The 26,846-nt window shown below is 49.3% G+C and overlaps 1 protein-coding gene across 1 annotated transcript in view; it reads left to right on the forward strand.

Moving 5' to 3' along the window:
- Positions 1–26,846, forward strand: part of LOC140387128 (uncharacterized) — a 186,293-nt gene that overhangs the window by 108,591 nt on the left and 50,856 nt on the right. The window contains exons 21-23 of the mRNA XM_072470139.1: positions 4,713–4,805; positions 8,548–8,681; positions 11,725–11,933. Coding sequence (XP_072326240.1) covers positions 4,713–4,805; positions 8,548–8,681; positions 11,725–11,933 — 436 coding nt within the window. The remainder of the gene's footprint in view (positions 1–4,712; positions 4,806–8,547; positions 8,682–11,724; positions 11,934–26,846) is intronic.

Genomic DNA, 26,846 nt, shown 5'->3' on the forward strand with positions numbered 1-26,846 from the left:
CTGTTCACACTGGCATGCTACTCCATCAGCCCCGTGGTGGTCGCGGCCCTGTGAGTCTGGGGGCAATGGAAGAGACATGTGGGAGCAGAGGGAGCATCGGTCTGGTCCCAATTTGCAATAATCACCGGTTTGCCTGGGAGGTTAGATGGACGGTTCCGGACATGGCAGAGAGCAGGGATCGAGAGGGTGGACGATACGTATATTGAAGGGAGCTTTCCCAACTTGAGGGATCTGGAGGTGAAGTTTGAACTAACTTTAGGTACCTACAGGCGCGGGACTTCCTACACAGGCAGGTCTCTGGTGCACCGTCAATTACCACAAGACGAGAATGGTGGAACAATCAAGGCTTTATTGAGCAAGATGTTGTGCCTCCTGTAGCTGGAACCAGAATGGCTGCAGCATCGGAGAGCACGCACTTTTATACGCCACCTGCTGGGCGGAGCCAGCAGGCAGGGATTTACCATTGTACCCTTAATATATGGGCAGTGCCGTAATACATATAATATGCCACTAGTGGTGACTGCCACATTCACCCCCTGTTAAAAAAAGAGTCCGGCGGGATCGGTGGAAAACATTATAAATTAAGTCTGTCGGGGGCCTTGACCCTCCTCTGTGATCGCCTCAGTCCTGGTGGTGATGTGGGTGCCGACTTGGTCACCTGTGACTCCGGGAGCGTGTTATCCTCGTCTTCGTCACCCCTGAGTGGATCCAGTGGGATCTGCTGGGGTGAGGGCTGCAGTGAGGTTCGCTAGAGGGAGGATGAGTGGCGCAGGGGTGAATGAGGCAACCGGGGGGGGGGGGGGGACGGTGTCAGGTCGGTGGTCGTGGGTGGGGATCCAGCGGGTGCCAGGTCCCGGAGGGAGACTGTCCTGTTTGCATGTAGGAGGTGGATCTTTTCGACCAAGGGGTCCGACTTATGGGTCCGCACATGCTTCCGGAGGAGGACGGGTCCAGGAAGTGTCAGCCATGTTGGGAGCGAGACCCCGGAGGTGGACTTTCTGGGGAAGGCAAACACACGTTCGTGAGGGGTCTAGTTAGTTATGGTACAGAGGAGCAATCGGATGAAGTGGAGCGCGTCGGGGAGGACCTCCTGCCAGCGGGAGACCGGGAGATTTTTAGACCGCAGGGCCAGCAGGATGGCCTTCCAGACCGTCCCGTTCTCCCACTCCACCTGCCCGTTTCCCCGGAGATTGTAGCTGATCGTCCTGCTCGAGGCAATGCCCTTGCTGAGCAGGAACTGACGCAGCTCATCGCTTATGAGGTTCGCAAACGGGGAAGGTGGATTGATCTTAAGGTCGTGAGGCCGCAAACGGTGAGGGGGGATAGGGGTCCGCCGAATTTTAAAGTTAGGCTTTGGAGATGGCACTGAAAATCCAGGCCGAGTAACAGGGCAGCGCAGAGGTGGGGGAGGACGTAGAGCCGAAGGTTGCTGAAGTCTACGCCTTGGATGGCGAGGGACGCGATCCGGAGGCCAGGGAGATTTCCTGGGTGACGGAGTGTACCGGGAGGGAGCAGCGCCTTATTGTAGTGGGATGGATGAAGCTCTCGGTGTTCCCGGAGTCAAAGAGGCAGGTCGTCTCGTGTCCATCGATCTTCACCGTCGTCGTCGCGGTCGCGAGGTTGCAGGGCCGGGACTGATCCAGGGTGATTGAGGCGAGCTGCGGAAGATATTGGGAGGTCCCGGGCTGGTCAACGGTGTAGCAGCAGGCGATGAACGGCCAGACGAGCAGGGGTCCTGAGGCGTCGTCCAAAATGGCGCCGAAGATGGCGGCGCCCACGAGGCGCACATGGTGGGCGGCATCGAAGATGGCGGCACCGCACGTGGCTTGCGGTGAGGAAGATGGCGGCGCCCACAGGCCGCACGTGGCTTGCGAAGGGGAGAATGGCGGCGCCCCTGGGTCGCACGTGGGGGGGTGTAGGAACGCCGGGCCTGGAAACAGCGGTGACCAACCGGGCCTGGCAAACAGAAGTGAAGTGTCCTTTCTTCCCACACCCGTTGCAGGTCGCATCCACACCGGGCTGCGCTGCCTGGGGTGTTTGTTTTTCCCGCAAAAATAACACTTGGGGCCCCCCAGAGTTGGCTGGCTGCTGCGTGGCGCAGGCTTGCGGTGAGCTGGAGTCGGCAGCTGGTGGGGCCCATGAGGGTGCCGCGTGGTCGGGGTCGTAGGACTGAATGTTACAGGAGGCCACTTCTAACGAATTAGCGAGCTGCCTAGTTCCCGCAAGATCGAGCATACCCCCTTCCAGTAGCCGCTGGCAGACGTACGCAGACTACATGCCCGTGACGTAAGCGTCTTGAATTAAAAGTTCGGTGTGCTGGACTGCCGAAACTGCCTGGCAGTCACAGTTCCTATCTAGGATGTGCAGGGCACGCCAGAAATCGTCCAGAGACTCCCCGGGGAATTGCTGTCTCGTTGCCAGGAGGTGCCTGGTGTATACTTGATTCACTGGTCAAACGTAATGCCCCTTCAGGAGCTCCATCGCTTCAGAGTAGATGGGCGCATCCCGGATGAGGGGAAAAATGTCAGGGCTCACCCGTGAATAGAGGACTTGGAGCTTCTGCACCGTCAATTACCACAAGACGAGAATGGTGGAACAATCGAGGCTTTATTGAGCAAGATGTTGTGCCTCCTGTAGCTGGAACCAGAATGGCTGCAGCATCAGAGAGCACGCACTTTTATTCGCCGCCTGCTGGGCGGAGCCAGTAGGCAGGGATTTACCATTGCACCCTTAATATACGGGCAATGCCGTAATACATATAATATGCCACTAGTGGTGACTACCACAGTCTCAACCTTCCCGCTCCTATCACCAAGGTGGATACAGGACAGGGTATTTCCAGAGTGTGGGTGGGAGAAGGGAGGGTTTCGGACATTGATAAGGAGCTTATGGGGTCAGAGGAAACACAGACCGAGGAGCTGAAACACAAATGGGAAGAGGAGTTAGGAGGAGAGCTAGAAGGTCTCTGGGAGGATGCAGTGAGCAGAGTCAACGCATCCACAACATGTGCCAGGCTCAGCCTGATACAATTTAAGGTCGTTCACCGGGCTCACATGACAGTGGCCCGGATGAGCAGGTTCTTTAGGGTGGAAGACAGGTGCACAAGGTGTGCGGAAGGTCCAGCGAACCATGTTCATATGTTCTGGGAATGCCCAAAGCTTAGGGGATTCTGGCAGTGGTTTGCGGATGTTATATCCAAAGTGTTGAAAACAAGGGTGGCGCTGAGTCCAGAGGTGGCGATTTCCGGGGTGTCGGAAGACCCGTGATTCCAGGCGGAGAAAGAGGCAGACGATCTGGCCTTTGCTTCTCTGGTAGCCCGGAGACGGATACTATTGGCTTGGAGGGACTCAAAGACCCCGAAGTCGGAGACCTGGCTATCTTTCTCTGTTTGGAGAAAATCAAGTTCGCCTTGCGAGGGTCACAGTTAGGGTTCGCCCAGAGGTGACAGCCGTTCGTCGACTTCTTTAGGGAAAATTAACCGTCAGCAGAAGGGGGGGGAGTAGGGGGTTAGAAAAGGTGGGATGTGTGAGAGAGGAAGATGGCTTTTGCACTATATTTATAATTGTGTGTACACTGTTTCTTCTGTTATAAAACCATAAATATCTCAATAAAATGTTTATTAAAAAAAAACTATTGCACAGACCCACACCGATCCCCCACGGGCCTTCTTCCACAGCCGCGAACCCCAGGGTAGTTCACCCAGCCAACCCCTCCTACTGAATTCCCACAGCCTTCCAAACTCCCCTGGGGTCTTCCCCCAACCAAACGGATCCCCTCAGTTTTCCCCCACCATGGGGCTGCCCGGCACCTCTAGGTGTCTCCCCACCATCTTCCCCAGGGACTTCCCCAATACACCAGGGGCCTCCCTTTATCCCCACTGACTACCCAGCCTCTCCCCCACCACCATGGGACTCTGTCTGCATCCCCGCCAGGCTCCTCTCACCTCCATCACCTGACTTGACACGGCCCAACTCCCCCTTCCCCGATGTCAAATTGTAGCTAGTGCCCTAAAACTTCCCTTCGACATTGCTAGACCCTGGGGATGTGCTGCACTACTCCAATCTCGCTTGGACTGAGTCGAAAGGTAGGGTGAGATAGGATTTCAGGTAAGAAACTGATTGCCACTCCGAGGAAGTTCAAGCTGTAAATATAACCTGTATGTGCTGAGAGGTAACACAGGGTGCCACAGGCTGTGTGGAAAGAAACTGATTCATAGAATCGTAGAATTTACAGTACAGAAGGAGGCCATTTGGCCCAGCGAGTCTGCACGGGCTCTTGGAAAGAGCACCCTACCCAAGCCCACACCTCCACCCTATCCCCATAACCCAGTAACTGCATCCAATACTAAGGGCAATTTGGACACTAAGGGCAATTTATCACGGCCAATCCACCTAACCTACACATCTTTGGACTGTGGGAGGAAACCGGAGCACCCGGAGGAAACCCATGCAGACACGGGGAGGATGTGCAGACTCCGCACAGACAGTGACCCAAGCCGGGAATCGAACCTGGGACCCTGGAGCTGTGAAGCAATTGTGCTAACCACTATGCTAACGTGCTGCCCTTGTTTTGCACTTTTGGTAATGTTAAATTTGAATTCCTATATAATGTACCACAATAAAGTTTATGAATCGGGTGTATTTTGGGGGAAAATAAGCATTTTGGTTTTATCCATGGGTGTAGTACTGATTGTTTTTAACTGTCTTTTACAGTGTTGTTCAAGCAGCAGAAATTGAAATGATCACAGAGTTAAACCTCAATCAGCAAGCCCAATCAGCAAAAGGTGCTCAGCGTAAAGATGAGATGTAAGCAGTTATTTAATGTTAGAAAGTGGTTTTTCAAACTAACTGGATATGTCCGTATTAATTAATCCATCTACTAGCTGCACTGTTAGGCCGGCTGAAAGACTCCCACCCAATTTCACACTCAAGTTTCCTTGTAACAAACTGAAAGCCAGAATCTTATTTCTGGTGTTAGCGATTCTTTTTTTTAAAGTTTAGAGTACCCAATTCATTTTTTCCAATTAAGGAGCAATTTAGCGTGTTCAATTCACCTACCTTGCACATTTTTGGGTTGTGGGGGCGAAACCCACACAAACAGCGGACAGTGACCAAGAGCCGGGATTGAACCTGGGACCTCGGCGCTGTGAGACTGCAGTGCTACCACTGCGCCACCGTGCTGCCCGTAAGCGATTCTTTTATAACCAACTGTGTGACCTGTTGTCTTTGACTAGAAGAGTTCTACTGGTGAAATAATAACTTATCTAATAATTGTGAATAAAAAATATTCAGAACATAAGGAATAGGAGCAAGAATGGGCCATAGTGTCCCTTGAGCCCATTCTTGCTCCTATTCCTTATGTTCTGAATATTTTTTATTCACAATTATTAGATAAGTTATTATTTCACCAGTAGAACTCTTCTAGTCAAAGACAACAGGTCACACAGTTGGTTATAAAAGAATCACTTACAGGCAGCACGGTGGCGCAATGGTTTGCATTGCTGCCTCAGGGCACCGAGGTCCCAGGTTCAATCCCGGCTCTCGGCCACTGTCGGTGTGGAGTTTGCACATTCTCCCCATGTTTGCATGAGTTTTGCCCCCACAACCCAACGATGTGAAGGCTAGGTGGATTGGCCATGCTAAATTGCCCCTTAATTGGAAGAAATGAATTGGGTACTCTAAATTTAAATTAAAAAAAAAAATTTAATGGGTAAACCTTAACTCCACTAACCAGCCCAGTCCCCATATCCCTTGATTCCTTTTGTGTCCAAAGAATATTTATTTGCAACCTTTGCTACAATGAACAAAGATAATCTTGGTGCTCTGACCATATTCGGATCATTTCATCCTCCTTGAGAATTTAGGCAATGTATTTCTTTATTCGTGGGATGGGATGTGGGCATCACTGGTTGAGTCAGCATTTATTGCCCATCCCTGAGGGCATTTAAGAGTCAACCACATTGCTGTGGGTATGGAGGCACATATAGGCCAGACCAGGTAAAACCAGCAGATTTCCTTCCCTAAAGGACGTTAGTGAACCAGATGGGGATTTACGACAATTGACAGCGGTTTCATGGTTAGTACAAACAGTGGTCATCATTCGACTTTTCATTCCAAATTTTTATTGAATTCAAATTCCACCAACTGGTGGGATTCGAACCTGGGTCCCCAGATCATTAATTACTCTGGGTCTCTGGATTACTAGCCCAGTGATAATACCACTGCCTCCCCAGCATTTGAATTCATGGGGTGAATTCTCCATCTGTGGGATTCTCCGTTCTGCCAACAGCGCAACCCCGCCCACGGGTTTCTTGGCAGCGTGAGGTGGCCGCAGTGGGAAATCCCATTAGCCAGCTGCGGGAATGGAGAATTCCGCTGCCGGAGCCATGTACCACCGAGGAACACACGGCTGGGGGACCGGAGAATCCAGCCCCATAAATTATTTCACTTAAGTTTGTATCTTTGATTTAATTAGCGGCATTCCTCCTTTGTTAGAGTTCCAGGATTTTCACTGCCACTGGGTCAAAATTCTGGTACTCCCTCCCTAACAACATTGTGATTGTGCCTACACCACGTGGACTGCAGGGGTTCAAGAAGGCAGTTCACCAGCATTTTCACAAGGGCAATTAAGGATGGGCAATAAATGCTGGCCTAGCCAGCGACGTCCACATCCCACAAATTAATTTTTTAAAAATTGGCTGTTCAATTTATTTATTTTTGTACACTAAGCACAGTATGTGAAACAGTCGCTTCCTCCAAGATACACATCATCATATTTGTAACCTCCGTTTCTCTGTTGTTAATTGAATATGTGGTTGTTGTAGGGTTTATATCGATCTCTCCACATCAAAATTATGACAAAAATTAAGTAACTTGTCATCAACTATTATTCACTGGATTCCTTCTTGCTGGCCACAGGTACACACAAGATTTAGATTAGATAAAGGTAGCTCATTCACCAAATTGCAGGGAGTACATGTAATGGTCAATAAGATGTAGGCTTTTAAATGTGTCCGTAGTTTGCCTTGGTGAAATATAAAATGCTTTCATAAACTAATGTCTGCTAAGGACAAAGCCTGTAGCTCTATTCAATCCAGAACAGTTTTCCTGGTGTTCATTTTCTGAAGTTGTGTGCACTTAGTTAGAAGGCCCCAGAAATTCCCTGAACAAGCAAATGCCCAATGTGTTTAGCGTGCTTTCAATGGCTGACCACCTCAAGTCCTTAGAAAAAATAGAGAAATGTAATTGCTTTTCATTCTGGAAATGTTGAAAGCAGTATTGTGAGCTGCTTTGGGTCAACTAACCAATCAGGCGGAAGCCATCACCGCTGCAAGGCTAATCAGAGAGTCTATGGTAACGGATAGCCATGTGGAATGTAAGTCACCATGTTTCAAAGGCAAGTTTTATGGCAGCACAGCAGAAGAATCTTTGGTGCTATTGATACAAAAATGAGAATGATGAAGTATGTAATTACTGTAAACCCTGTTATGAACTCTGTGTGATAACATACTCTTTGAGACTGGGTTTCTGTAAGACTGCATTAAATCAAACAGATTACTGAAAAGGGATGTTGTTAATCCCCCAGGTACATCACACTGTGAGAATAGTATCTAGAAAAGATGCAGCTTTGAGATAATTGGATAAGTTCACTGCTGAAAATAAGCAACTTGATTTCTAAAACACCTTTCATGTATCAGGATGTCACAGCCAATGAAGTACTTACAAAGTGCAGTCACTGTTGTAATGTAGGAAATGCAGCAGCCGGTTTGCGGACAGCAAAGTTTTACAACAACACCTTGCATTTTTATGGCACCTTTAATGTAGTGAACCATCCCATAGTTCACAGCAGTATTATGAAACAAAATATGACACTGAGCCCCATGAGGCACCAGGCAAATGACCCAAAGCTTGATCAAAATAGTAGAATGGAGGAGCAACTGAAAGGAGGACAGTGAGGTAGAGAGGTGGAAACAGCGAATTCCAAAGCTTATGGCCTAGGCAGCTGAAGGCAAAGTTGCCTATGTTGGAGTGATTAAGATCAGGGATGCTCAAGAGACCAGAATTAGATGACCACAGATATCACATAGGGTTGAGGGGCTGGACAAGAGTACAGAGATTTGAGGTGACACAAACAGCTATGAGATAAACAACCAGCTAATTTCTCTTAGTGATGTTAATCGGGATAAATGTCTGCAAGAACATTGGGAGAACTCACCTGTTCATCTTCATAAAGTATAGTGGGATCTTTTACATTCACCAAGGTCCAGACTTCGAGGCAAGAGACTATCTACTGAGCCACACAACCGACAATAATAAAATAAATTGCAGTTATGAAAATGCCACAGTTATAACTGTGTCCAGCCCACATTTGCTGCATTTCCTACTCACTGAAATAGGGAACTCAATCTTGTGGGACCAAAACTCGCCAGCAAAGTGTCAGTGAAAATGTCAACACCATCTTCACTGTGAATATCTTAATATTAACATGTATTTTTCTGCACTCTTAAAATACCCCTTTTCTTTTACTTCTTTTCTCCCTGTACCCTAGATCATTTTTTGATATGCAGGACATTTCCTGTATTCCATGTGATGGACATTTCACTAATCACCTTCTGCTATCAAAAACACCTTCATCAACACTCACTCCTATTGATAACAGTACTCCATATTCGCTTAGCACAGGTATGTGGCATGCATAAGGAGCTGCAAAAAGCAATTACTTGCTTGTAGCTCTTTTAAATTTATAGCAAGCAAACTTGGCATCACAGGAACCTAACATGCTAGTCTATCATCACACCGTGCGGAAGGATAGCAGGAATCAATATCAAGATGCCTGCCTACACACTATGGATGCGGGGGAGGAGGGGGTGCTGGTGGGGTTGGAACACGGAGCGGGATTCTCGGTTAGCCGACGCTGAAATCGGGGCGTGCAATCGGGCGGAGAATAGTTCCCGACACCAAAATCGCAGCAGGCGCCGGTTTGACGCCGAATCACGATGCTCCACCGCCTCGAAAACAGCGTCACTGCAACGCACACCGCACGCAGTTGAAACATCGTTCACATATCATCAGCGGGTCGACGCGTGATTCTCCGCCTCCAATGGGCCGAGTTCCCGACGTTGCGGTCCACGTGTGTTCTCACAAATCGTGAACCTGCCGTGGCTGCTGAGAGAGAGAGGGCGTACGGACAGTGTCCAGCACCGTCATACTTTGTCGACAGCCGTGCAGCTGGCTGGGGGCTTCTGCCAGGGCTGGGGGTGGGGGGGGGGGAGTAGGGGGGGTTGCCAGGAGGTGGGCTGTGGGGTCAGAATGGACTGGTACGCAACACCATTACTGCAGCCGGCAAGGCAGCCATGCAGCTGCGCATGCCGCTGACAGCCCACTATAAAGCTGGTGCCCTGGGTCGTATGGGTGGGTGTCCTCTGACCCCAGCCAACCCATCAGCTTAATGGGCGTTCTAGCACAACCTGTCCCATCCTTTCGGCCCCGATCAGTGTGTGTGTGGGGGGGGGGTGTATTGTTTAAGCGCGGCTGCAGCTTGTCAGCCCTGCGAGTGTCCATCACGGATCCGGCGATTCCCACACTGTTTTTTGTGGGTTTCGGTGGTGATCCACGCAGTGCCGCTGTTAGCCCTTCACCAGTAACGGGTTTGGTGTCGATTTTTCTTCTTTTTTTTTAATAAACATTTTATTGAGGTACTTTTGGTATAGTAACAACAACAAAATAAACAATATACATGAAACCATAAACATAGTGCTGGTCCCACCCTTATTAACCTCCTCCTCTAATCTAAACTACTCCAACCCCCCCCCCTGCTGACGATTAATTTTCCGCAAAGAAGTCGATGAACGGTTGCCACCTCCGAGTGAACCTAACATTGACCCTCTCAAGGCAAACTTGATTTTCTCCAAACAGAGAAAGCTAGCCATGTCCGATAGCCAGGTCTCCGTCATCGGGGACTTTGAGTCCCTCCATGCTAATAGTAGGTGCCGATTTTTCTGATGTAAAAGTTCACTGTTATGTTATAAGGAAAAATACATTAAAATGAAAAAAGTTTATTTCTGATGAAAATTTCTTGTCTAGTACGATACAGTTGTGGTGCAACCATGTTCATTATTTACCCACTCCATAACTATGTTAAATATCCTCCTGATAAAAGTACACTGGTAGACGTTCATGTGTCACCTAATGGAAGAAGAGCAAGGTGTGGCACGCTCCGCTGCTGCACGCTCCGCTGCTGCATGTTCCGCTGCTGCAGCTTACTCCTCCTCGAGCAGCTCCAGCTTATACAGCCACATTGCATCCACCAGAGCTGCGGCGTCTATCAGAAAGGCCACCATTGCCTGCAGGGGTGAAAGGCCAACATGTTAGCATGGTGCCCAGCTGGTCCAGTGGGCTACATCGTGGCCCCGGTTGGCACTGCAGGCTCGGCCCCCGTATGTGCTCCCCCCCCCCCCCATCTCTGCACCCCTAGCCCACCATGGGGGCCTCTGGCCTTGGTGCCCATCCCTGATGCCAGGGGTACTGTCAGCTGGCCCTGCCATTGCCAGCGGTATGCTCTACGGCCCCTGCCTGACATGGGGCGTTGCTCTGAGTGGGCCACCAGGTGCTCTGCCGGCAGGTGACAGCTGGGTGGGGCAGGTATGTTTGGCCGGGGGGGGGGGGGGGGGGGGGGGTGTTAGGGGCACCCATACTGCCGTGTCATTCTGTAGAACCAGGGTCAAGGCGGATGGTCAGTGGGGTGCGCAGCAAGATAGCTGTGTTGCAGGTCGTGGCAATGATGGTCCGTGCCTGCACACCGCCCAGTCCCACCGCCTGGGCTCACCCCAGCCACTCGGCCCATCACATCCCCCCCCCTCCGGCTCTGGAAGGTCCTCCCCCACCCGGCTACTGTCCAACCCATGCCAGAGCAGATTTGGAGTCACCATTTCACAAGGATGGTATAGTCTTTTTTTAAATAAATTTAGAGTATGAATTATTTCTTTCCAATTAAGGGGCAGTTTAGTGTGGCCAAACCCTACCCACACAGACATGGGGAGAATATGCAAACTCCACATGGACAGTGACCCAGGGCCAAGATCGAACCTGGGACCTCGGCGCCGTGAGGCAGCAGAGCGAACCACTGCGCACCGTGCCACCCTTTAGTGGGACCTTGCTATGGGCAAATTAACTGCTGTATTTTCCTACATTACACCAGTGACTGCAGTTTATTGGTACATGGATGGCACGGTAGCACAGTAGCTAGCACTGTTGCTTCACAGCTCTAGGGTCCCAGGTTTGATTCCCAGCTTGGGTCACTGCCTGCACATCTGCACGTTCCCCCCGTGTCTGCGTGGGTTTCCTCCGGGTGCTCCGGTTTCCTCCCACAAGTCCCAAAAGATGTGCTGTTAGGTGAATTGGACATTCTGAATTCTCCCTCAGTGTACCCGAACAGGCGCCGGAATGTGGTGACATGGGGATTTTCACAGTAACTGCATTGCAGCATTAATGTAAGCCTACTGGTGACAACAATAAAGATTATTATTATTATCATTTATTGCTGTGAAGGGTCTGAGGTTTTGAAACATGCATTTCTTTTCTATTAGATGCAGTACTAGATCTTGAAATGGTTTGTATAAATGCGTTAGGGACAATTGGGTACTCTACCCTAATTATTGAAGTATTTTAATTATATGAAATAATTAAATTAAATTAAATTAAATTAAATTAATGTGCTCTAATCTAGGGAAGAGTGTTCCCTCAGGTCAAAGGCAGAACCACACTGGATATGAACCAATGGTACTACAGACTAAGATTTTAGAGACTTCTCTGTGGCCCAGCCATGATTCAAGTGCAATATCCCCTGGGACATTTGCTACAGCTTGCGATGAGACCAACAAAATGCAAACCTCAATTACTACACTTGAAAGTCAGTGCACAATAACAGTTGGATCTGTGAGTACATTTTTTTCTTCACCAATAACAGTATATAATCTCTATATTGTTTTTCTCTTCGTGTCCAGATTAAGCAAGATTGACTCTCTCCTGTCCTCCCATTCCCTCCACCTAGACAAGCTGCTTGCAGACCCCCAGCAACTCCAACCTGGCAATAATTCTTGCCCCATGATGTTACCTCCTACATCCCCCGCTCTCCAAAGTGGGAATGTGTTTGGCTCCTATATATATAGTTTCCAGAATGAAGTTGTATACACTGAAAGTTTTATTAAAATCCCTGCTCAAATAGTACCTGTGTAGGACCTAAAGCTTAATATGCTAGACATTAAATTACTCTACTTTGTCCTACATATGTTTTAATCTCACAACAATGCCTTGCCAGTCGATTAATAATCATTAATAAAGACTGATGTATCAGTGAGTAAATGTTTTGCATGATGGGATGCTAAGGGATAGTGTCCATCCAGGTCAGTGTTTGACTTCTACTCTTTGCTGTTATTTAATGTTAGTTGGGGCAGAAGTGGTGGCATTGCAGTTATTCAATAGATTAAAGAAGTTGGGTTGTTCTCCTTGAGTCAGAAAATGTTACAGGGAGATTTAATAGTTGCTCAGAATTATGAAGGATTTTGATAGCATAAATAAGGAGAAACAGTTTCCACTGGCAGGAGGGTCGGTAACAAGAGGACACTGATCTAATATATTCAATAAAAGGACCAAGGGGGAGATGAAGAGAAATGATTTGCCCAGTGAGTTATTATGAACTGGAAAGCACTGTGTGAAAAGATGGTGGAAACCAATTCAATAGTAACTTTAAAAGGGAATTGGGGGGGGGAGGGCGGTCACTTGATGTGAGTGCTAGAGCGGCTGTGTTTTCACAAGCTCTGCCCCTACTTGTCTTTAAATTCTTCATTATATCCTAATGCACATCCCATAATTACTTACTTTAGAGATATATGTCTTGTACTATGCCCCTGGAAAATCCTCGCTAGATTTTAGCGATGAGGAGCCAAGTTAAATCAAAACATCCTTGTTTGATTGAGGGGGCCAGAGCGGGCTGGCTTGGGGCCCAGCTCCCAGTGGTAGTTGTGGGCAGACCTATGCCTCAGTGGTGCTGTCTGCATCAAGGTGATGGCTGCTGTTGTGTTCCGTGATCTTGTCTTGCAATGATTCTACAGAACTGCTAGTGACTTAACCAGAACGATGATTTATTAATGTACACATGGTAAGGTAACAATCAGAAACTTATACAGACCAAGTTATCATACAGTTACATTAGAGTCTCCTGGAACTACCCTGATGCGCGACTTCCCTCATGTACGCCTTACATCCTTCAGCTGGTAGCTGGATGTCACCTGGCTGATCTCTGATGCCACCTGCTGATGGGAGGTCACTCTGCAGAGTATATGTAATGTTATCTACAGGCATATCACCACATCCCCCTTCCTTAGGAGATATTGATGTTTATGTACAAACATGACTGATATCTTTACTTTACACATTTAGTATATGCATAAACAATATAAGCAAATTTAACTAGTGTATCCATAGACATGATATGCCTGCTCGGTGTATGTCCTTTGCGGTCAGCTTATTGTGCTTCCCTCACGGGATCGCCCCTCTGAAAACTTGGGCTGTTGCCAGACTTTTTGAAGGCTGGTTTGCGTGCTGGTTTCTTGCTTCGTATTCTTTTGACCCAATGCCTTTTGAAGGTATGTACCCTTGATGGCCACACGTGCGTCACCAACGTTTTCTCTTTTTGCTTCTTCCCACAACGCTGTCGGTTGCTTCGTTGTATGTTCTCTGTCTCTGGTTTGTCAGTCACAACACCGACATCTTCTCTTTTGTTTTCAGCAGTGGGATGTGTGAGCTCTCCCACTCTTCTCTTCCTCCTTTTTGTTTCAATGATCATCTGGCGAGTACTGTTCTTTTTAAGTTTGGGTTTGGCAACCCCTGTTTTAGTACTGGTCTGCACCCTGTGCATAGAAGGGCAGCACGGTAGCATAGTGGTTAGCACAATTGCTTCACAGCTCCAGGGTCCCAGGTTCGATTCCCGGCTTGGGTCACTGTCTGTGCGGAGTCTGCACGTTCTCCCTGTCTGTGCGTGGGTTTCCTCCGGGTGCTCCGGTTTCCTTCCACAGTCCAAAGATGTGCAGGTTAAGTGGATTGGCCGTGATAAATTGCCCTTAGTGTCCAAAATTGCCCTTAGTGTTGGGTGGGGTTACTGGGTTATGGGGATAGGGTGGGGGTGTGGGTGCTCTTTCCAAGAGCCGGTGCAGACTCGATGGGCCGAATAGCCTCCTTCTGCACTGTAAATTCTATGATTAGAAGTGTGTGGATTCTCAGTTGGGACCTGTGGCGCCGGCTTGCTTCCGAGGGATTGTTTAGCCACGCCCATTTCTGTGCCATCAACTGGAGATTGGAGAGCCTCGCTCTCTGGTGCCTGGGTGGAGGTCACATCTATAACATCAGGTGCTGTCCCCTCTTGGCTTGTTGGAACATCTATTGATGGCTCCTCATCACTGGAGAGTACGATACAAACATTCTCTTGCCCTGACAATCCAGGCAATGGGTCACCCTGGTCTTGTGCTAGTATGTATGTGTGATCCGTCGAACTGCATTTAAAAAAATTAATTTAGAGTACCCAATTAATTTTTTCCAATTAAATGGCCAATCCACCTACCCTGCACATCTTCGGGTTGTGGGGGTGAAACCCTCGCAGACACGGGGAGAATGTGCAAACTCCACACGGACAGTGACCCGGGGTGAGGATCGAACCTGGGACCTCGGCGCCGTGAGGCAGCAGTGCTAACCACTGCACCACCGTGCTGCCCCTCCATCGAACTACATAGCGATATGGCCATCAGCTCCTCGAATTTATCTTCTGGTGGAGTATCCTCGAGAGTGATGGGAATCAACTACCGGAACCATTTCAGAGCCCTGTGAAGATTCAACATGGGCCTCTGGAGCTAGGTCCTTCACATTTGGTTTTATGTCCAGTGCTATCACCTCATCACACCCTCGAAACCATCTTACCAGCGTTTTAGCATCGCCCTCTGCTGACTCATCTCGGAGTCGTCATTTTCGTCATTATATTCACATTCTTCGTATGTGCCCTCATTGTCTTCATCAGCGGAGTTAATATCATCATACTCATCATCAATATCCTCATACTCATCATCATCTTCCATGAAGTATTACACTGCTCATGGAAGTATTTGCTCATGCAGGAATTGACCTACTTTCAAATCAGCAGCGAGTCTTGCTGCAGAGCTTCCATCTAACACTCCATGTTTCGCAACCTCAGGGGGAGTGAAGAAATGGAAAAAAGAGTTATTTAGCACAGTTCTCGTGGCAGCTTTACGAGTAGGCCGACCGTCATGAGACTGGTTCAGTTTAATGGTTTTCATGATGACATTTTTTCCATTCTTCCAGTGGATGTGGCAGCCTGTGCACCCCGTAATTGTAAATACGAAGAAGCCTGCTCCATCAGGCCGCGACTCCATCTGGTATGTTTTTACGAGCACTTTGTTCGTGAAGTACTCCTTCGATTCAAACTTCAACTCCAGAGTGAAACTCATTGGCTGCCCTGGATACGAAACGTTTATTGCAACGACCTGTGGATGCTTTAAAATGGGCTCATCATGCTTCGGTATCATTAAAAAAAAAATTTTTTAAATAAATTTAGTGTACCCAATTAATTTTTTCCAATTAAGGGGCAATTTAGCGTGGCCAATCCACCTAGACTGCACATCTTTGGGTTGTGGGGGCGAAACCCACGCAAACACGGGGAGAATGTGCAAACTCCACACGGATAGTGACCCAGAGCCAGGATCGAACCTGGGATCTTGGCTCCGTGTGGCAGCAGGGCTAACCCACTGCGCCACCGTGCTTCCCTATCATGCCCTTGAGCGTATGCGCATTCTTGAAGACAGATAACCAGAACTCTGCAAGGTCCTTCGGATTCTCCATTTCTTTCCCTGGTTGATCTTCCTCCACGTTCACTATCGCTCGTATCTCATCGGATAATTGCGCCACTGTATCTGGTTGCGAACCGCCGTGACTTTTCGTCGGCTCGCTGACTGGGACGTACAGCCGCTCCACCAGGTTCAGGGTCTCACATGCATCCGCTCCTAGGATGGATTCACGTTTCGTGTCCACAATGGAGAAAGGTGCGCCGGGGGCGATTCTCCGCGGTGCGGACCAAGTGCCCGTGCCATCGTGAACGCCGTTGTGTTTCACGACGGTGCAAAACGGGCCCGGGCAAGACATATTCAGGCCCCCACAGGGGGCCAGCACGGCGCTGGAGCGGTTCACACCGCTCCAGCGTCCTTACGCGGTGCCAAATGGGCGCTATGCCAACCCGCGCATGCGCAGTTGGGGCAGCTCAAACCTGCGCATGCGCGGGGAACATCTTACGTGCGCCGGCCCCTCACCAACATGGCGCCGGTGTTCTGGGGCTGCACGTGGAAGGAGGTTGGCCGGGGAGGGGGAGAGGCCGGCCCGCCGATTGGTGGGCCCTGATCGCGGGCCAGACCCCATCGGAGGCCCCCCCCGTGAAGGAGTCCTCCCCCCCTCCCCCCCACAGGCCGCAGCCCCCAGCGTTCCCGCAGAGTTCCCGCCGGCAGCGACCAGGGGTGGATGGCGCCGGCGGGAATCTGTCGTGTCGTAACGGCCGCTTGGCCCATCCGGGCCGGAGAATCGGCGCTCGCCGTTTGCGGCGATTCTCCGAGTGGCCCGGCGCGAATCGTGCGGCGCTGGTTTCGGGGGCGTGGGAGAATCGCGTGCGGGGGTCGGGGTGGCATGGCGCGATTCGTGCGGCGCCCCGGCGATTCTCCCCCCCCGGCGTGGGGGGGGGGGGGTGGAGAATCGCGCCCGCCGTGTCTTCTATTGTGTACCCAAGCTTCTAGGACACATTCCCCAATGTCACATTCCCCAATCGCACTGTAGTCTACTCAGCGTTAAGTTGACTGGGTTACGAATTTCGGTGGCACTCTCAGGCCGTGCAGGTCACCCCAAACTGAGGAGGTTTGCTTTAACTCCCATTTCAAGTTTGCATTTTAGCAGTGTGTCGTTTAACATCACTGGAATGGTCCATCTGCTTTCGATGGTATCAGCTGCATTGGAATTGTCGTTCCAATTGGTTATCACAACTTCTTCCTCTGTTTTTGGATTCATCGTGTCCTGGGTTGAGATGAGATTTTTTGAAAAATAATTAATCAAGGGTCATCTGATTGGACTGAGAACTTTTGAACTTTGCTGCAGCGTTCATGTTTTTTTTTCTTTTTGATTCTCTGTTCTTTTTTTTTAAATTCTCGTTTTTCATTTTGTGGAATCTGTTTGTAATGCCTTCTGTATTGATTTGGGACCAGTGGCAGAGCTGAATGAGTTACGGTTTTCATTTGCACTGTTGGGGGATGGAGGTGTGCTTGTTTAGATTTTGGTGTTTTTCTGTCGGGCAATTGTGTGGGGATTGTTTGATGTTGGAGTATGTTTGTATGAGTGAGGGGGAGGGTGGGGAGGGAACAATAGGTGGGAGACTATCCGGCGCCAGGGATGGGGGCCACCAAGCTAGCTGGGCGGGCTAGCTCACGGAAGCGCAGTGGAGGGTGTGCATATATGTTTGGTTTATCAAAGGGATTGGGTTACAGAGTGTTGTTACTGGGGGGGGGGGGGCAATGTTCTGCTGACGAGGAAGGGACTTGGGCCAAGGGACAGAGAGGAGGTTGGGGGCGGAGGCTGCCTGGGGGCGGGCCGGTGGAGGCGCGGAGCATGGGCTGGAGGTGGGCCCAAAAAAGGGGATGGCGAAGGGGGGGGGGCAATGAGCCCCCAACTAGGCTGATCACCTGGAATGTTCGAGGGTTAAATGGGCCGGTCAAGAGGGCACGTGTGTTCACGCACCTTAGGGGACTGAAGGTGGACGTGGTAATGTTGCAGGAGACGCACCTTAGAGTTACTGACCAGATTAGATTGAGGAAAGGCTGGGTCAGTCGGGTCTTTCACTCGGGACTAGATTCAAAGACTAGAGGGGTCACGATCCTGATCAATAAGCGGGTGGTGTTTGAGGCGGGTCGAATAGTTTTGGATGTGGGAGGTTGGTACATTATGGTCAAACTGGAGGGGTTGCAGGTGATATTAGTAAATGTGTATGCGCCAAATTGGGATGATGTGGAGTTTATAAAGAGGATGCTGGGGAAGATACCGGACCTGGACTCGCACAGGTTGGTCATGGGAGCGGACTTCAACACAGTTATGGACCCTGGCTTGGATCAGTGAAGCACGAAAATGGGCAGGGTGCCAGCAGTGGCAAAGGAACTAAAAGGCGCGGGGGGGGGGCGGGGGGGATGGATGGAGATTAGGGCAGCCGAGGGTGAAGGAGTTCTCCTTTTACTTACACGTGCATAAAGTGTACTCCCGCATCAATTTCTTCATTTTGAGCAGGGCCTTACTAGCAGGGGTGGTGGACACAGGGTACTCGGCGATCACAATCTCAGACCATGCTTCGCACTGGGTTGACCTGCAGGTTAGTAAAGACAGTAACCAGCGCCCGCACTGGAGGTTAGATGTGGGACTTTTGGCTGATGAAGGGTGTGCAAGCGGCTGAGGAAATGTATTCAGAACTACCTGCAGGTCATTGACACGGGGGAAATTTCAGCAGCGGTAGTCTGGGAAGCACTGAAGGCAGTGGTCAGAGGGGAGCTGATCTCGATACGGGCCCATAGGGAGAAGGTGGACAGGGCAGAGACAGACCGATTGGTAAAGGAGATACTACAGGTCGACAGGAGGTATGTGGAGACCCCAGAGGCAGGGCTTTTAAGGGAACGGCGGAGGCTACTGGTGGAGTTCGGCTTGTTAACCACAGGGAGGGCGGTGGAGCAGCTGAGAAAGGCGAGGGGGGAGATCTATGAGTATGGAGAGAAGGCCAACAGAATGCTTGCACAGCAGCTTAGAAAGAGTGAGGCAGCCAGGGAGATAGGGAAAGTAAATGACGATGGGAACCTGGTTGGAGATTCAGCAGGGGTGAATAAGGTATTTAGGGATTTCTACAGTAGGCTGTATAGGTCGGAACCCCCTACTGGGCTGGAGGGGATGAGGCACTTCTTGGGGGCTGAATTTTCCAAAGGTGGACGGGGAGCTGGTAGAAGGGCTGGAGGCCCCGATTGGGTTGGAAGAGATAGTGGAGGGTCTGAAGGCCATGCAGTCGGGTAAAGCCCCGGGGCCGGATGGGTAGCCAGTGGAGTTTTATAAAAGGCTCTCTGGGATATTGGGGCCGGTGTTGATGAGGATGTTCAATGAGGCAAGGGAAAGAGGGGTGCTGCCTTGACGGTGTCACAGGCCACGATTTCGCTGATTCTGAAGCGGGCAAGAACCCGGAGCTGTGTGGGTCCTACAGGCCGATATCCCTGTTGAATGTGGACGCCAAACTGCTGGCCAAAATTTTGTCCTCCAGGATTGAGGATTGTGTCCCGGATGTTATTGGGAGGACCAGACGGGGTTTGTTAAGGGTAGGCAGTTGGTGGCCAATGTAAGAAGGCTGTTAAATGTGATCATGATGCCCCGGAAGGTACGGAGGTAGAGGTAGTGATTGCAATGGATGCAGAAAAGGCTTTGATCGGGCAGACTGGGATTATCTGTGGGAGGTACTGGGACGGTTCGGTTTTGGGTGGGGCTTTATTGACTGGGTCAGGTTGCTGTATCAGGCTCCTGTGGCAAGTGTACGGACGAATAGGACAACATCGGACTATTTTAAACTACACCGGGGGACGAGTCAGGGATGCCTCTTCGCCCCACTGTTGTTCGCGCTAGCTATAGAGCCGTTAGCAATTGCTCTGAGAGCCTCAAGGGGCTGGAAGTGGCTAGTCTCGCTCTATGCAGACGACCTGCTTCTGTGTGTATCGGACCCATTAGAGGGGATAGAATAAATCATGAGGATTCTAGGGGAATTTGGCCGGTTTTCGGGGTATAAGCTAAATATGGGGAAAAGTGAGATATTTGCGGTCCAGGCGAGGAGCCAGGAGAGGCGATTGGGGGGGGGGGGGGCTGCCGTTTAGATTAGTAGGGGAAAGCTTTAGGTACCTAGGCATTCAAGTGGCGCGGGAATGGGACAGGCTGCATAAATTCAATCTGGCCTGGCTAGTAGACCAAATGAAGGACGATTTTCGGAGATGGGACGCGCTCCCGTTGTCATTAACTGGGAGGGTGCAGACGATGAAGATGACGGTCCTCCCAAGATTCCTGTTCGCGATTCAATGTCTTCCCATCTTTATTCCGTGGTCCTTTTTTTACGGGCCAACAAAGTGATCTCTGGCTTTGTTTGGGCGGGCAAGACCCCACGGGTAAGGAAGGTAATGCTTGAGCGGAGTCGGGGAGAGGGCGGGCTGGCGCTGCCAAATCTTAGTAACTATTACTGGGCGGCGAATATAGCCATGATCAGGAAGTGGGTGGTGGGGGAGGGGTCGGCATGGGAGTGTATAGAGGCAGCTTCATGCAAGGGCACTAGTTTGGGGGCGTTGGTAACTGTGCCTTTGCCGTTCCCACCGGCACGGTACTCCACCAGCCCCGTGGTGGTGGCGGCCCTGAGAGTCTGGGGGCAATGGAGGAGACATGTGGGAGCAGAGGGAGCATCGGTCTGGTCCTCAATCTGTAATAATCACCGGTTTGCCCCGGGATGTTTGGATGGGGGGGTTCCGGATATGGCGGAGAGCAGGGATTGAGAGGATGGGGGATATGTTTATAGAGGGGACCTTTCTGAGTATGAGGACGTGGAGGAGGAGTTTGGGTTGGCGAGGGGAAACAAATTCAGGTATCTGCAGGCACGGGACTTCCTACGTAAACAGGTGTCAACCTTCCCGCTCCTACCGCTAAGGGGGATTCAGGACAGGGTAGTTTCCAGAGGGTGGGTAGGAGAAGGGAGCGCCCCAGACAGTTACAAGGAATTTATGGGGTCAGAAGAAACGCAGACCGAGGAGCTGAAGCGCAAATGGGAGGAGGAGCTGGGAGGAGAGATAGAGGATGGTCTATGGGCGGACGCATTGAGTAGAGTCAACGCGTCCGCAACATGTGCCAGGCTCAGCCTGGTACAATTCAAGGTCGTTCATCAGGCTCTCATGACAGTTGCCCGGATGAGCAGATTCTTTAGGGTGGAAGACAGGTGTGCAAAATGTGCAGGAGGGCCAGCGAACCATGTCCACATGTTCTGGGCATGTCCGAAGCTTAGGGGATTTTGGCAGGGGTTTGCAGATGTCATGTCCACGGTGTTAAAAACAAGGGTGGCGCTGAGTCCAAAGGTGGCGATTTTTGGGGTGTCAGAAGACCCGGGATTCCAGGAGGAGAAAGAGGCAGACATTCAGGCCTTTGCTTCCCTGGTAGCCCGGAGACGGATACTATTAGCTTGGAGGGACTCAAAGCCCCCAAAGTCGGAGACCTGGCTATCGGACATGGCTAACTTTCTCTGTTTGGAGAAAATCAAGTTTGCCTTGAGAGTGTCACTGTTAGGGTTCACCCGGAGGTGGCAACCGTTCGTCGACTCCTTTGCGGAAAATTAATCGGCAGCAGATTTTGGGGGGGGGGGGGGGTGTTAGTTTAGCTTAGAGTAGGGCGTAAATAAAGGTGGGACCTGTAAGGGAGGGAGACGGCTTTTGCACTATGTTTATAGTTTTATGTACATTGTTTATTGTGTTGTCATAATACCGAAAAATACCTCAATAAAATATTTATTTTTAAAAAAGGGTCAGCTGATTCATTGGATTGATCGATTCCGCCTGGTCTACTGCAGGACGCGAAAAACACTGTTTCGCAAAATGGCTGCTGGCCATGTTGATTGCCACATTTCTGACACAAGATAGTGGCTCCTGAGTTGGCCACTTAAAATGCCCGCCCGTACTGAGACCACGTATCTTTATGACGTGCGTCACAGCGCTAATGGTGCTGCCGTCTTCTTTTATGCTGGCGCCAAAATGCTTCGAGCTGAATTTGCTGTGCAGCTAACTCACTCACATGGCAAATCTTTATTGCTTGTTCCAATATCAAATCTTCTTCCCGCAGCAACCTCTCACGGAGCTTATCATTTTTGTTTTAAATTTTAGAGTAGCCAATTATTGTTTTTCCAATTAAGGGGCAATTTAGCGTGGCCAATCCACCTAACCTGCACATCATTGGGTTGTGGGGGTGAAATCCACGCAGACATGGGGAAAGGGCAGCATGTGGCCCAGTGGTTAGCACTGCTGCCTACGGCGCTAAGGACCCGGGTTCAATCCCGGCCCCAGGTCACTGTCTGTGTGGAATTTGCACTTTCTCCCCGTGTGTGTGGGTTTCACCCCCACAACCCAAAAATATGTGCAGAGTAGGTGGATTGGCCAAACTAAATTGCCCCTTAATTGGAAAGAAAATAATTGGGTCCTCTAAATTTATTTTAAGAAAGACATGGGGAGAATGTGCAAACTCCACACGGACAGTGGCCCAGGGCCGGAATTTGAACCCGGGTCCTCAGCGCCGCAGTCACAGTGCTAACCACTGCGCCACATGCCGCTCTAGGAGCTCATCATTTGATATACCAAACACAATGTGGTCGCGGATCATAGAAGATTTCAGACGACTGAAATTGCAGGACTGGGCCTTCAGCCTGAAGTCAGTGACAAAACTGTCGAAAGCTTCACCTGGTTTCTGGGTAGGCGTACAAAACATGTATCTCTCGAATGTTTCATTCTTTTTGGGGGAGCAATGTCGATCAAAGTACCCAATGACTTCATTGTATCTCTTGCTCTCCTCTTCATTATCTTTTTTTTAAATATAAATTTAGAGTACCCAATTATTTTTTCCAATTAAGGGGCAATTTAGCGTGGCCAATCCACCCACCCTGCACATCTTTGGGCTGTGGGGGCAAAACCCACGCAAACACAGGAAGAATGTGCAAACTCCACATGGACAGTGACCCAGAGCCGGGATCGAACCTGGGACCTTGGTGCCATGAGGCAGCAATGCTAACCACTGCGCCACCGTGCTGCCCGCCTCCTCTTCATTATAAAAAGCAAAAATATTCTATATTTCAATTGCTTGTGGACCCGCAACCATGAGCAGCAACACAATTCGCCTTTCGTCTGGCTGTGCCTGCAGGTCAAGGGCCGATACATAGAGATTAAACTGCTGTTTGAAGATACAATATTAGTAAAAGTGACCACTGCATAGTCATTGTGGAGACAAAGTCCTATCTTCACATTGATGGTAGTACCACCGTGCTAAATGGGATAGACTTCAAACAGATCTAGCAACTCAAGACTGGGCATCCATAAGATGCTGTGGGCCATCAGCAGCAGCAGAATTGTACTCAACCACAATCTGCAACCTCATGGACCAGCATATCCCCCACTCTACCTTTATCACCCAGCCAGGGGATCAACCCTGGTTCAGTGAAGAGTGCCGGAGGGCATGCCAGGAGCATACCTAAAAATGAGGTGTTAACCTGGTGAAGCTACAACACGGACTACTTGTGTGTAAAACAGCTGAAGCAGCAAGTAATAGACAGAGCTAAGCGATTAAACAGACAATTCAGCCGTGAATGGTGGTGGACAATTAACTCGCTGGAGGAAGAGGCTCAACAAATATCCCCATCCTCAGTGATGGAGGAGCCCAGTACATCTGTGCAAAAGACAAGGTTGAGCATTTGGAACAATCTTGATACGAGAACATACGTTGTGGTGCGTACCCGAACATGTCGTGAAGATCTTATCCTGAGTTCTCATGGCCGTTGTGAACAATCGCCGCGTGGGAAAGTGTGCATTATTTTACCTTGTTTTCATGGCCTTATCCTCCTCTTCCTTGTTCTCTGGTAATGCATAGCGGGGCGCCAAGTAAAGTTTGGCGACTGTATTGGGCCGACTGTATTGCTGTTCTTCTGTCCTCCTCGTATCAATGTATGTTGAGACATTTTTGCTTTGCTGTACCAGTCCTGTGGTTTTGTTGTGATATTTAATAAAATGGAAAAACTTCAATAAAAATGCTTTTTTAAAAAGGGGAATTGGATAAATATTTAAAAATGATAAAGAAAATGTTTTGCGATGGCGATAGAGCTGGGAGTGGAACTAACTAGATAGCTCTTTCAAAGAGCTGGAAAAGGCACATTGGACCAAATGGCCTCCTGTGCTGTGAGGTTCTATAAAATGAGGTGGCAGAGATCCAGACCCATTGATCTATAGCTCAGCATGGGTCATTGCTTTCAGTGAAACCAAGAAAGAATTGGAAAGTACAGATTTGTTTTGCGTCATCAAAGAATCAGAACAAAACATAAGGACGAGTGGTTGCAGCTTTAAAAAGGAAATTCACTGCTCCAGGTTCAGCTGTTGCAGGCTATAAGTATCATTACAATTGGCGTCAGCAACATTTAGCAGCAGGGAGTCAGGATCAAGTGCCAAACCAATGCAGTCTCATACGTGACTTTCAGTGATTAGTTGCAGATCAGTGGGAATAAGTCTGGTGCCCTGAATCCCAGGTAGTTGGAAACTTGAACCTTGGTACAATGTTTAAGCTTAGCTTCTTCTTTGGAACATCTCACATTAAATTCCAACCTACACTGCTTCACAACAGTACTTTATTCACACAGGATGCTTGCTCCCTTGCAATAACATAGGCAGCTAGTTAAAATGTAAATCATTAACCACTGCACTAAAGATAGCAGGCCAGGGAAAGCAAACTCTCTCTTCTGTCTTTCCTTTTAAAAAGCTTCTTGGTCATGCATAAATAATATAGCTGTCCGGACACAGTATGGTGACATTGTGGTGAGTGAATGAAGATTCATGTGGTATATACAGTGAATTTTATTAATCATGTAAATGACAGTAAATCTGTACTTCCTTGTTTTTGTCCCACAGTCCAAGAAGATGCAACATTTTTAAAATTAACTGGCTTTATTGTGTTCTCAAGAATTTTTATGAAGCTTTTATACATATTGGTGCACGTACTTAAATATATATTTTTGTAGGTACTAGGACAATATTTGTCCATATATGTTATGAGGTTATACTATACATTCACACATATATTTAATTACACCAGAAGACCAGATTGAGTTTTTAAATGTTTGGACAGTCGGTAGTAGAAGACTTGAGAGGAATTGGTGAGTTAGAGTTGGAGATGGGGCAGTCAGCTGTGATCTCAGCACAGTGTAGACTCAACAAGGTGAATGTAATTCTTTTTTAAAATACATTTAGAGTACCCAATTATTTTTTCCAATTAAGGGACAATTTAGCGTGGCCAATCCACCTAGCCTGCACATCTTTGGGTTGTGGGGGTGAGACCCACCAGTCACGAGCAGAATGTGCAAACTCCACACAGACAGTGACCCGGGGCCGGGTTCGACCCCGGGTCTGCAGCACTGTAGACGGCAGTGCTAGCCACTGCACCACCGTGCCACCCCGTGAATGTAATTCTAGGAATGCATAAATGTGCCATAGCAGGAACAGAGAGGAAAGTTCAGAAGGACAATGAGCATTGCGGCATTAATTATAAAGAGAAAGAAAAAGGTTTGGTTGGATGGAGAGAAGTTATAAAGTAGAGGTGAGAGAGTGAAGGCTCAACTTTGTTGTATCCGGGCAACACGGTGGCGCAGTGGTTAGCACTCTGCCTCACGGCGCCGAGGTCCCAGGTTCGATCCCGGCTCTGGGTCACTGTGCGTCTGGAGTTTGCATATTCTCCCCGTGTTTGCGTGGGTTTCGCCCCCATAACCCAAACAATGTGCAGATAGGTGGATGGGCCATGCTAAATTGCCCCTTTATTGGAAAAATGAATTGGGTACTCTAAATTTTGAAAAAAACTTTGTTGTATCCAACAATTATAGAATTAGTCCATGGACAGTTTAGAATAGCCATCATAATAATAAAGAATAGAAACCCTTAAAGTCGGATTAAAAGAAGCAATAATGCCAGAATCTAAAGAAATGACCTGAACCTGCTCTTTGTTCCTAATCTCTTTATTTTCTGGTTTAGTTATTGGATAAATTATTGAAGGATTATGTGACATTGTGGTGAAACCTGCCTTAAAGATTTTCCATTTATACCGGGCCAGGGAATTCAGCCCTTGGGTAGAACTTAACACAGGCTGGATTTTCCACTCCCACCCAGGTCGATGGACTTTTGAATGGCTCGTTGAGTTTTCCAGCCCCGCCCCCCCGCAACTGGGCCATGAAATTCAGCCCTTTGGGTGGAGTTTTGCACCGGCCGGATTTTCCGCACCTGTGACCGGGCTAAGAAATTCAGCCCTTTGGGCGGGATTTTACACTCCCGCCCCAAGTTGATGGACTTTTAAATGGCTTGTGTGTTTCCCAACCCCACCGCAACCGGGCCATGAAATCAGCTCTTCGGGTGGGATTTTACACCAATGGGGATTTTCCACTCTCGCCCAAGCCGATTGACTTTTGAATGGCTGGCTGCGTTTTTCAGCTCCCGCGACATGAAAGTCAGTCCTTTGGGTGGAGTTTTACGCCAGCGGGATTTTACACCATCTCAAATCAATTGACTTTTGAATAGCTCACCGCACTTTCCAGCCCCCTCCCTCGACCAGGCGATGAAATTCAGCCCTTTAGGTAGCATTTTACTCCGACAGGATTTTCCGCTCTCGTCGAAGTCAATGGACTTTTTGAATGGCTGGCCACATTTTCTAGCCCCCCCCCCCCCCCCCCCCCCCCAACCACCACCACCACCACCACCCCCCTCCCACGGCAACGGGGCCATGAAATTCCGCCCAATTGTTTTACTTTTCATACCAAAGAATCCTCTTGGGCACCGCTATGTTTTAAATATGTGTGTGTGTGTTTCAGACTGAACCACCTTGCAACTTAGCAGGGGATGATGCAGCACAGGAGAAGACCATTGGATCTATAGTGCCTGTACTAGCTCTTTGAAAGAGTTCATCCCACTCCCGAGAAAG

This window comes from Scyliorhinus torazame, chromosome 12 (assembly GCF_047496885.1).
Source record: "Scyliorhinus torazame isolate Kashiwa2021f chromosome 12, sScyTor2.1, whole genome shotgun sequence".
In the NCBI taxonomy this organism is placed as follows: Eukaryota; Metazoa; Chordata; class Chondrichthyes; order Carcharhiniformes; family Scyliorhinidae; genus Scyliorhinus; species Scyliorhinus torazame.